A 12,236-nucleotide genomic window follows, 5' to 3' on the forward strand; every position below is an offset into this window, starting at 1 on the left:
CGCCATTAGCCTCACCATTATTTTGACAGCAAAATCTGGGCCCTATATTTATGGCCCCCAGTTTTGGTCTCCCCCACAAGTGGAAACATCTTCTCTACGTCTACCCTATCAAACCCTTTCATAATTTTAAAGACCTCTATTAGGTCACCCCTCAGCCTTCTCTTTCCTAGAGAAAAGAGCCCCAGCCTGTTCAGCTTTTCCTGATAAGCATATCCTCTCACTTCTGGTATCATCCTTGTAAATTTTTTTATTCCCTCTCCAGTGCCTCTATATCCTTTTTATTGCGTTGTACAGCAACGTGTTGGAGTTAAATGTTGGATTTAAATAATCCTGTTCATTCTTATGTACTTTTCAGCCAGTATGTATTCCCATTGCCCTAGTACTAACCTAAACACCAGAAATACAATTCACTGTTTATGCTTTAAAATATTATAGTATTGTAATTTATGCTTCAGCCAATTAATTAATAGAACAGGATCTGAATGGCGACAACAAATGTGTTTAAAGTACTGCAGTTTGCCTATGTACATCATATCTTAGGATAATTTTACATTAAAAGAATAGATTAGCTTTCAAGGCATTAAGGACCTTAAATCATTAAGAATCAACAAACTGGCCAGAGTTCAAAAGTTATATTCGCTTTAGATCTCAAGTTTCATCTGGTCTTGAGCCTGAAATAATTGTACGTACTAGTTTTTTTTTAGTGTTCCAGAATTTCAAGTGTAATTGTACAAGTGTGGATTTTGGAAGGAGGAAAATTATCCCAAAAATGCATCGCTGCAAGTGCCTTCTGGAACAGTGTGAACAGTATTCAGGCACTGAAAGTGGCACAGCTACTTTGCAATTCAACTCCTATATAACAATGAAAATGAAATAAATAACTAATCTGCATGATACATTTACTGCATTAGTTGGCAATTTGTTGTATGTAGTGATAAAATATTGATAATAGTTTGAATATAATGGTCAATATAGTAATCAACAACACAGAGCATAAAGTGGTGCATTATTGCAGTGTGCTCGTATGCTGCATTTGTTTACACTTGTGGCACAGAAGGACTCAGTGTGCCTTTATTCAAATCCAAGATTTCCTCATGGGGTATGCAGTTCCTCCATCAAGCATCTCTTCAATGATTCCATAGTCTTTGCCTCCACTTGCCTTTAAGATCGAGAGGATTACAGACTATCTGTACATGGGCTTGTGCAAATAAGTGTGTAATCCCTGTATGGAATGTTTAAATATATTAGAAGAACTGTCCCTTCACTATTGTGCTCTGTAAGATTTTTACACTGAGCCAAACTGCCTAATAAAGTGTAATTTATTCCTAATTAATCCAGGCTGGCCAAATTCAGAAACTGGCTTTGTGTCTATTCAAATTATAATTCTTTAAAACAGTCTTAGATTTGACCTTGACACTCATGGTAAATTAAACAACCAGTTCTCTCATACCAGCACTTTATAGTCACACAGTGCATTAGTAAATGTGGTACATCCAGTGAATGATGCTAGTAGTGCATGATTGATGGGACAGATTATGTAAAATATTTTTTGCTGTAATGCACTGTGTGTTTAATGTATACTTTACAACTAAATGATTATTCCATGACACATATCATATTCATTATTCTGTTTGTAGTATCATTGGTAATCTAGTAAACATAGTAGGCCAGAATTTGCTGTCAAAATAATAGTGATCCTAATGGCGCTTGCTGTTATTTATGCACAACTTCAGGCGAGGGGCAGATGCACGGTTAAATGCAGAAATCCAAGAATTGCACTCCGAGATGTGCCGCTCTGCCGTTAGCTTCACGAAAACGGCATCTCGCTGTCTGCCTCACCATTGAAATGCATTGAATGGCATGAAGTTGCTGTTTTTGTGCAGTATATACAAACTAAACTCGTCATAGAAAGTTAAGTCTTGTCCATTTCAGTCTAAGTACCCTTTTAATGACATGATAAGTGTTAATTACTGCTAATCAAGCTCTCTGGAACTGAAAATTAATGATTACAAGTGTGGCGTCTTATTCCTTCAGGTTTTAATCATTGTTGGAGATTTTTAAAATATAAAATTTTAAATTTTTTTATCATTTCCTTTCTGTCTTTTTTTTCTCTCTCTCTTAATCCAATCTTTCTTTCCCTGTCTTTTATTTCTCTTTCTGTACCTGATTGACATTCAATTCACCCACTCTAATTTACACTTCCTTCTCGATCCTTGTGCTGTTAATTTCACAATCCTTCAATCTGATTGGTTAAGGACAAACACAGTCGTTTGCCCTGTTCACACAGGCCCCAGATGCCCGGTTTCCCTCGCTGTGCTGTTATCAGCTCACACTTTCAGCAACTTGCCACGCAAAAAATTAAACATGCAAGGGCAAGTCTAACTAACAGCAGACGCTGTTAGATGCCGTGCCACAGCAAATTATGGCCCAATATTTCTTCTGCATTGTTGTTTATATTCAGCTTTGACATTTGTTTGTGTTTGATCTAATTTCTTTTTCCTCTGCTCACATTTCGTTATGAGTATCCCAAACCTTTAACGGTTTCTGAGCCCTGCATGGCATGCAACCATTGCTCTTGGGCATGTGGGGAGTCATGCCACCTGGGCAGCAGTCACTTGACATGGGAACTAGGATCTGCATTATTCCAATTGCAGAAGTTAGACTGAAATAGAAGGAAAAAGCACGGATCCACCACCTTTCCTGCTCGGGTAGACTTACACACTTCAGGCTGACTCCACATATTTATTTATAGGAGTGAATCTCCCGTGGCTTTTCTCATGAGGTCGCGACACCGGGAGTTGGATCCAATTTGACATGTGACATCTATCTATAGACATTTAAAGATCAATCTTGCATATAACACTTGTTGTAACATTTTCCTTTTTCCTCACACAATTTCTGATACCTGTATGTCATGCTTAGAAACTTAACCCGTTTATTATATTTAGCTCTGATTATGTCCTTCCAGCTCCATCTCCAAAGTAGGTAGCTCTGCTCGCCAGTGCGCCACCCGTCTTAGGGCTGTCCAAATCGGGCCTCTTGCCTTTTGAAAACTCCTGCCATCTCTCCCACTTCCCTGAGCGCCTGTGTACTTTTCTTGCTTCCTCCTTCCACTACTGCCCTAAGCACCTGTGTCTTTCTTCCATTCCTGCCATAAGAAAAAGCCTGTAGCTGCTAGAACAAAATGAATAATTTTTGTTTAAGTATTAGCATGGTATCAGTTTCTTTAATTGTGTCAAATAACAGTTTCACTCACAGAAATCACATCCCAACCCAATTTATACATTTGTTACAGATTTTTAGTTGTCTATGCCTGACATCTGATGGAGGTGGCCAAGCCATTCATCTTAAATACAAACATAGAATTACATAGAATCTATAGAACAGAAATGGGCCAACTGATAATGCCGGTGCTTATATTCCACACGTCTTCCCACCCTGCCTATGTATCCCTCTATTCCCTCCACCCTCATTTATGCATGAAGCCTCACCTTAAATGCTTCTCTGCTGTCTGCTTCAACCACTCCATGTGAGTTCCACATTCTCACCACTCTCTGTGTGAAGAAATTCCTTCTAAATACATTATTTATTCCGTTAGTGGCTAGTTCTATCTCCCTTTTTGAAGATCGGAATTGCATTTGCTGTTCGTCAGTCCTCTGACTCTATTCCTTTTTCTGTTGAATTTTTATATATGGATCTAGTGCCTTTCCTCCCTAGTTTTGTGCTCCTTTAAACTTGGCTAGCTTGTCTAGTATTTGCTTTCTTCCTATCGGTTATAGCAAGTTATCAGTGCTCCTCACTGCCATTTTGCATATGCACAACTTGCACCTTCCTCCCTGTGAGCAACTTCACGGGCGATCCAAATATAAAATGAGGAATATAAGAGTGTCCAAGGGCAGAAAGGATGAGGGATCTGAATTATTTTCTTCAGTTTCAATCTGGGTTCTTCTGTTATTAGAGTGCAGGTCCAAGTCTTCTACATGAGTGTCCTGTTACCTGGCAGGCCTCCACAAAACCAATAGATGCATGTCCTCAGGCCTCAAAAACTGTTCAAGTTGAAAATGCATATGTGGCAGAGCGAATGGAAGGAAGGCTGAGACAAATAAACGGAATCACATGCAAATAAACATGAAACCCATGTGGGGAAGATGCCGTGATTGAGGTTTGCAGAGATTGGGAAGTAAGGAGACCATTTATGTAGGTCTGTTTGAGTGGATTTTGCAGACCTGTGTTCGTTATTGTGTCTCTACCTTGGTGAGCTTGAGCTGGTTGTCATGTAGCCAGTCAGGATTCAGTGTTCAAGAAGCCACTGGAAGCAGGGCTGAGATATAAGGCTCACAGCTGCTGGAACTCAGACCAGCAGAAACACTTTCCCTTTAACCTTACCATGTCTCTTCTGCCTTTATGTGAAGTGCACTTTGCATATGGCATCACTCACTGTAACCCTTTTCAAATGAACATCAAGTAAAAGAGAAAATGGGTCTGATGTATTACTTTAACGTAAAGGGAGTTCATAGTAGTATACTAATTCAATGGCATGTTTCTAAAGCTAAAATACTGCTGAGATTAAATCACAGACTTCAATAGTAATGGAGCACACATTCGGGACAGAGAAATATTCTGCAGGAATGAGCCGCACCGATCCTGTCCATTTAGCTTTTGTTTGTTTTACTTCCCTAAAGGTGCTAGTTTGTGCATGGAAGCTGAGAGGGGCTAGCCGCACAACCAGGTCCATCAAAACTGGATAACATCATTATTTTGCGAAAACCCAGGAGGAAGGACATTCCTGCCAAAGATTTTAAAACACTTGATAAAAAAACAAACACGTTCCTCTGACATGGGGTGGCTCTGCCATCTGTTCCTTTCAATTAAAAATTAACTCGGTTTAAATATCTTTCAACTACCTTCTCCTATCCACATCTGTAATTGTAGCGCCCAGCAGAATACCACAACCAGCACTTAGTTATCTTTCTTAAGATAGTTACTCAGAGAGAGACACTCTCAAAACTTCTGTCCAATATCACAGCATAAAAACTCACGGAATCTCTGAGACATTTTTATCAACAGCTTAATTCATCCCGTAGTGCTCCCAGACGACCCATTCTCTCCCAACTCCTTATATGTCAACTCCAAGTCCCAGCCTTCTGATGCTGGTTTTCTCTGCACTTCTTCCTGCCTTTAGTCCTTTATCCCCTGCAGTCCCAGTTTTAGATCTGTCTTGCAGGTCTCGGTGGGAACTGAAAGGAAAGGGGGAGAGAGAAAGAGATATATACACAGAGAAAAACTGAGAAGCATAAAGCTTACTGCAGGAGTTTAATCATCTAAAACCTTGCAGCTTACCAGTTCAGAACACTGACAAGCTTCCTGCTGTTTGTTCAGCCAGGACCATTAAATCTGCAGCTGAGAGGGGGAAAATCCCAGCTCCCAATAACAGGTCTGATCCCTCTCCTCCCCCCGGGTTGGGGTTCCATTAATGAGTATGACTGGGTTTCACTATTCTCAACAGTGCCTCAGGTATACAGTATAACAAGTCTAAGATTAGATTAAGGTATAAGATTAACAAGTCTGCCACAAAGGTTAATGGTTTCAATTTTCCATTGCCAGGCATGTCAGAAACCATACTTTCCTTCTCCCCCAAGCCATGAGTTGGTCATTTGACAACACTGAAGTTCTTTGCTAGCAGATACGTGAGACTTGGAAGCAACGTGCTGTGCTGCTTAACTCACGTGAGCACATTGCCACTATACTCTTGACCACTGTATGGGCATCCAGCATATTCCATTGAACAGTAGTTCATGGTTTGGAACTTCTAGACATGCAGCTAAAGAACTTCCTTCAGCACATGTGCGGGTTCAGATCCAAGCTGTGAAGTGGATCTGTGTCAAAAAAAAGAGGAAAATAGTTGTAGGGAGGAAGACTCCAGCAAGTCTCTTGACATTGCATGTCTAGGACTATACAGAAGTGGGAGCTCTCCCTGCCTCAACCCCAGCTGCCCCGTGCCATGCAGAAGTTCAATAGACCGTGTGTTTGTAATTTTGAAGAAAATTAACAAGTTCATTATAGTCCTAGTAACTACTGTATGTTCATTTTGAGATGTAGGGCAGTGATATTGATGCATGCTTAAATCGATACTAGAGTTTGCTTTCAGTTGGATTTTAATCAATCAGTCTGTTGTGCAGTTCTCCATCTCACTGTTTGTAAGCTGCTAATTAAACCTTTCAGTCGCTGTTGAGCAATGACTCGCTGCCTTTCTGGTCTTTGAGAGCAAACAATTGATTGTACCTTAAATCCCTTTATCTGGAAGAACAGGTGGTCAGATGTTAGTCTAGTTTATGAACATACTGAAACTGGTTTTATACTAAGCAGTTTCTCCACCAACTGTGGAATAAACACTTTACATTTGAACTCTTTCACTGTGTCTCTGGTTTACTGAAAAATTCTTTGTTCACTGCTTCCTGACTGCTGCAAAAGCTACTTTTAATATTTGTGTGTTCATAAGCGCCCAAATGCAAGTGGAGGCCGGGCCTGCCTCCCTGCAGGTTGGTTCCCTCAACAGTTACATCTCCAGTGGAAGATTGATCACACACTTAAATTGCCAGGTTTCTGCAGCCCTGAGGTCTACGATAGACCGGGAGTGTAGATGAGATGATACTTGAGGCACTGCAGACTGCTGAGAGGTAGTTGCAGCTTGCAGTACTAGTAACATAAATTCAAAGTAGCTTTCCATTGACTACAGAGTTAGTCATGTTCATGCCATGCAAACCAACAAAGCAATTATGCCTGTATGAACTTTCCTTAGTCATTGGGGAAGGTAAATAGTTGTTGTTTGCGACTTTAACTGCACATGCCACACTTCTATATAAATGCAGCATGAAAACACACTGCTACTATCTATCATGTCATTTGATTAGTACTGTCTTTTTTTCAGCTTGATTTTCTAGTTTTATTGCTGCAATGATGCAATCAATGACAAAACTGTTGAGTTTCTCCTCTACGTATCAGGGGACTAATCCTTTGGATATGGGATTAGTCTGTTTCTCACTGGCTTTTTTTAATGGAAACCATAAAACTGCACAATAGATCATGAAGGTCCATGAGTGAAAATACGTAGTTCAATGACCACATATAAAAGATCATAAACCTTTAATGGACCATTGTATATATTCATAACTAGCTTTCCCCCATTAAGGATTTGTATGAGAACACCCCCAGATTGCCTTCTAATATCACATGACTTCTTACCCTTTTTTAATATATATATACCCCATCTAGCATTGTGCCTATCCAGTTCCATTCCAAAAGCAGTTCACTCCATTTGGCAAATGATATTTAACTTAGATAAGTGCATATTATGCAAATGGGCAGGATCAACGCTAAGCATACTTACATCTTACAAGTAACTGAACTGAAGCCTGCGGTGAAAGAAAAAGATCTTGGTATTGTAGTTCATAACTCTCTAAAGGTCCACGACCAATGCAGAGAAGATACAGCTAAAGCCAATAGGGTACCAGGCTGCATTCACAGGACTATCCATTACAAAACAAAACATAGCATTTTGTCCTTGTACAAGATCTTGGTTAGGCCTCATTTAGATTATTGTGTCCAGTTCTGATCCCTTCACTTGGTTGGTGATATTGAGGCTTTGGAAAAGGTTCAGAGGAGGACCACAAGAGTGATTCCCAGTTTGAAACACTTTAGCTACTCAGATAGGCTTAAAGATCTGGGACTATATATTTTAGAGAACCATAGCCTCGTGGGCAATTTGATTGGATTCTATAAAATACTGAAGGGACTAGATTGTATGCACGCTGACTAATTATTTCAATTTGATAGGTTGAGGAGGACTAAATTACACAAGGGAAGAAATGGATTAGATGTTGGGCGATTCTTCTTTTCCCTGTGAATGGTAGACCTGTGGAACAGACCGCCAGCTTCTGCAGTGAGTGCTGATTCACTGTTCAGGAGTGAGCTGGACCTGTTCCTGGCTGGGGTGGGGATCGGATCATATAATAGGTACCAATTAATATAAGTCATGGTCAATCTGGTCTCCTGGACTAGTTTTGATCTGGGGTTTTGCCTCTTCCAGGAGATTACATGGCAGCTAGGGGTAGGGAGGGAGTCTCTTGACACGATGCATAAGACATCACCACTGTATGGACCAGGCTAAATGGACCAAGTGGTCTCTTCCTGTCTGATATTTTAGTATGTTCTGTTTTCTTTTACTGTGTAAATAGTTTCAAAGGGTCTTTCAGTCATCTATTATTATTTTGTAACTTAGAGTAGAAAAGCAGTTCAGCTTCTCCGGATAGAACAGAAAATGCAGGAAATTAGTTGTTTTATGTTAATATTTTTTGCTCCTAAAAGGGGCACTCACTTTGGGTTTCCATGCTAGGTGCTGGTTTCAACTTCTGTAAGCTAGTCACACATAATCAGCTCTCCTCCACTTTAACATTCAATATAATGTAGAAGTAGAAGGATGTACGTAAAGAATATTTTTGTATTCACTATCACTTTTGGATGATCAAAATATTATTTTTCTTCCCCATACATTACTTAGGTGGTGCTGGGATTGCCTTTCCTCATGGTGAATCCAGTTGGGTATTTGGGAAGAGCGTTCGACCTTGGCCGCCAGTTTCTTTTCAAGTGGACAGTGAACTGGCGTTTCCTGCCTGAAGAGGTCTTCCTGAATCGTTACTTCCACCTTGCACTGCTGGTAGCACACCTGACCATCTTGATTCTCTTTGCACTCTACAGATGGAACAAGTAGGTGTATTTGCATCAGGTTGGTGTGCAGTAGGTGCATTTGATCTGTGTGTGGGGTTCGGGTGTAGAATGCACGCCACATAATGGAAATAATTAGGTGTGCTTGTTTAATGGTAACATTTTTGTGACATATTTGTGTTTGTCAAGTAGAGAAAAGTCTCTACTGGAGAATAGAACACTTTTGACATCCAGTGGCAGCGCCAAAAACTCCAGGATCATATATAGTGCAGACAGAAACAGTGTAAAACTGCCTCTATTCCGCCCCAATGATGTGCGCTTCCTCTATTTTGCTTTAGCAATGTGCCTGAATGCAACCTTTGAAGAATGTTTCTTCTCCCATCTACCATGTTTTTGTTAATTGTTTTCCTTTTCCCACACCAGCCAGTACTGTAGCCCTTCACTGAAATTGCCAGTTGAGCCAAATTGAGAGCAGTTTACTGCAGTGGCAGCACTACCGCTTACTTCTGTGGGTATAGAACCAGATTCTGCCATGCTATAAAATCACAAAGTATTAGCCTAAATTTCTACAGGGCAGAAAGACTATCTGTAGGCTACATTACAAATCCTACGGCAATAATCTCCAATCACATTTCCAAAATGTTTTTAATCTTTTTTCTCTAGAAATTAAAATTTTGCATTTCACAATGACATTACAATAATTCTGTATGTCTCATTTATTGACAATGACTTTTTGGAACAATTCAGAGTTGCCAGGATCCTGAGCATATATTGCCCTTTCTGGTACATAACCATTCCCTAGATTGGATCCTTCTGATCCAACCAGTTAGTGGTTAAAGATGCGCTTACACTATTAACTTTAACATAGGTGGAATACAGAAACTGCTTTGCTGTGGTACTATCGCTGTACTGTAAATGTGCCTGAAATGATTCTCCCCTCTTTCATTTCAGTCTCTCACTGTCTCTCTGTCTCTGCCGCGCTCTCTGTCTCTGCCACGCTCTTTCTTCCATCACTTCAGTCTCTCCACTTTCATTTCACTCTTTCTTTCTGTCAGAGTACTAAAGGAAGTGGCCCTGGAAATAGTGGATGCATTGGTGATCATCTTCCAAAATTCTATAGACTCTGGAATAGTTCCTACTGACTGGGGGGTGGCAAATGTAACCCACTATTTAAAAAAGGAGGGAGAGAAAAAACAGGGAATTACAGACCAGTTAGCCTAACATTGGTAGTGGGGAAAATGCTAGAGTCTATTATAAAAGATGTGATATCAGAACACTTGGTGGGCATTAACGGGATTGGACTAAGTCAACATGGGTTTATGAAAGGGAAATCATGCTTAACAAATCTACTGGAGTTTTTTGAGGATGTAACTAGTAGAATAGAAAGGGGAGAACCAGTGGATGTGGTGTATTTGGATTTTCAGAAGGCTTTTGATAAGGTCCCACACAAGAGGTTAGTGTGCAAAATTAAAGCACATGGGATTGAGGGGAATATACTGGCATGGATTGAGAATTGGTTGACAGACAGGAAACAGAGAGTAGGAATAAACGGAATAAACTGGCAGGCAGTGACTAGTGGGGTACCGCAGGAATCAGTGCTTGGGCCCCAGCTATTCACAATATATATTAAGGATTTGGATGAGGGAACTAAATGTAACATTTCCAAGTTTGCAGACGACACAAAACTGAGGTGGAATGTGAGCTGTGAGGAGGATGCAAAGATGCTCCAATGTGATTTAGACAAGTTGGGTGAATGGGCAAGAACATGGTAGTTGCAGTATAACATGGATAAATGTGAGGTTATCCACTTTGGTTGTAAAAACAGAAAGGCAGATTATTATCTGAATGGTAATAGATTGGGAAAAGGGGAGGTGCAACGAGACCTGGGTGTCCTTGTACACCAGTCGCTGAAAGCGAGCATTCAGGTGCAGCAAGCAGTTAGGAAGGCGAATGGTATGTTGGCCTTCATTGCAAGAGGATTTGAGTACAGGAGCAGGGATGCCTTACTGCAGTTATTCAGGGCCTTGGTGAGACCACATCTGGAGTATTGTGTGCAGTTTTGGTCTCTTTATCTGAGGAAGGATGTCCTTGCCATGGAGGGAGTGCAACAAAGGTTTACGAGACTGATTCCTGGGATGGCGGGACTGACGTATGAGGAGAGATTGGGTCGACTAGGCCTATATTCACTAGAGTTTAGAAGACTGAGAGGTGATCTCATCGAAACATATAAAATTCTAACAGGGCTAGACAGACTAGATGCAGGGAGGATGTTCCCGATGGCCGGGAGTCCAGAACCAGGAGTCACAGTCTCAGGATACGGGGTATGCCATTTAGAACCGAGATGAGGAGAAATTTCTTCACTCAGAGGGTGGTGAACCCGTGGAATTCTCTACCACAGAAGGCAGTGGAGGCCAAGTCATTAGATGTATTCAAGAATGAGATAGATATATTTCTTAATGCTAAAGGGATCAAGAGATATGGGGAAAAAGCGGGAACAGGGTACCAAGTTAGACGATCAGCTATGATCTTTTTGAATGGCAGAGCAGGTCCAAAGGGCCAAATGGCCTACTCTTGCTCCTATTTTCTATGTTTCTATGCTTTCAGTCTCTCTCTGCACCTTTGCTTCAGTCTCTTTCTCTTTAGCCTCCATCCTTCATTTCTATGTGTTTCTGCCCTCACTTTGGTCTCTCTCTTTCATAGTCCTTTCTATCTCTCGTCTTCTCTCTGCCTTTCCTACTGTTTCCCCCTCTGCTCTTTTACTTTTTTCTCTTATCTGTTTTTCCTCACTCTCTGTCTCTTCTCTCCTGCTGTAACTGTGGGTGCTGAGAGGCACCAGTAGAATTGGGACTGGGGTGAATGGAAGGCTGCAGCAGGAAGGAGCCAGGCAACTGGTAGAAACTGCAGCATTGGAACTCATGGGCCAGTTAATGGTGGCCACTGTACCTGAGGCATGGTGGGGAAAATGCCAATGATACTATGGCACAGGGTCTCAGAGTATCTTGTTTGGCAGCTGACTATGAGGGGCTGGAAACCTCCAGCCCAGCCTTTGTGAGCCTGGGCCAGTCATTTGCTCCAAGGTGGATCTGCTTATACACTCACATGACAGATGAGTTTAGCACCATTAATGAAAAGTTTTCACCTCTGGAAAACCACACTGGTAGAAACAGGCTTTGTCAACTGGTACATTCTGGATTGACATGTCAGACCCTACCTGAGGAGGATCATTTCAGTGTGCTGGTCACAGAGCCTGTAGCGTTGCCTGAGATTTTTTAAAATTCCCACAAACCCATCGACAGATTAGCTGTTTCTACTAGTGGGAAGGATCCAAAGATAGAGCTCCGCAGGCCAGATAGGATAAGGAGGCAGGCCGGATGGGTTGGACATCGCTGCCCTAGATGTTGAACATTTCCATAGACTTTTGCATAGAACAGGAGGTGCTGAAATGATTGTTATAAAAAACCGTGTACCATGAAAAAGGCTCCCAATAACCCATAAGAAAAATATGTTCATTCCAA

The 12,236-nt window shown here is 41.1% G+C and overlaps 1 protein-coding gene across 1 annotated transcript in view; it reads left to right on the top strand.

Annotated features, from left to right (window-relative positions):
• Positions 1–12,236, top strand: part of alg3 (ALG3 alpha-1,3- mannosyltransferase) — a 36,178-nt gene that overhangs the window by 16,218 nt on the left and 7,724 nt on the right. Inside the window, exon 6 of the mRNA XM_067995149.1 lies at positions 8,558–8,763. Coding sequence (XP_067851250.1) covers positions 8,558–8,763 — 206 coding nt within the window. The remainder of the gene's footprint in view (positions 1–8,557; positions 8,764–12,236) is intronic.

This window comes from Heptranchias perlo, chromosome 13, assembly GCF_035084215.1.
Source record: "Heptranchias perlo isolate sHepPer1 chromosome 13, sHepPer1.hap1, whole genome shotgun sequence".
Taxonomy (NCBI): domain Eukaryota; kingdom Metazoa; phylum Chordata; class Chondrichthyes; order Hexanchiformes; family Hexanchidae; genus Heptranchias; species Heptranchias perlo.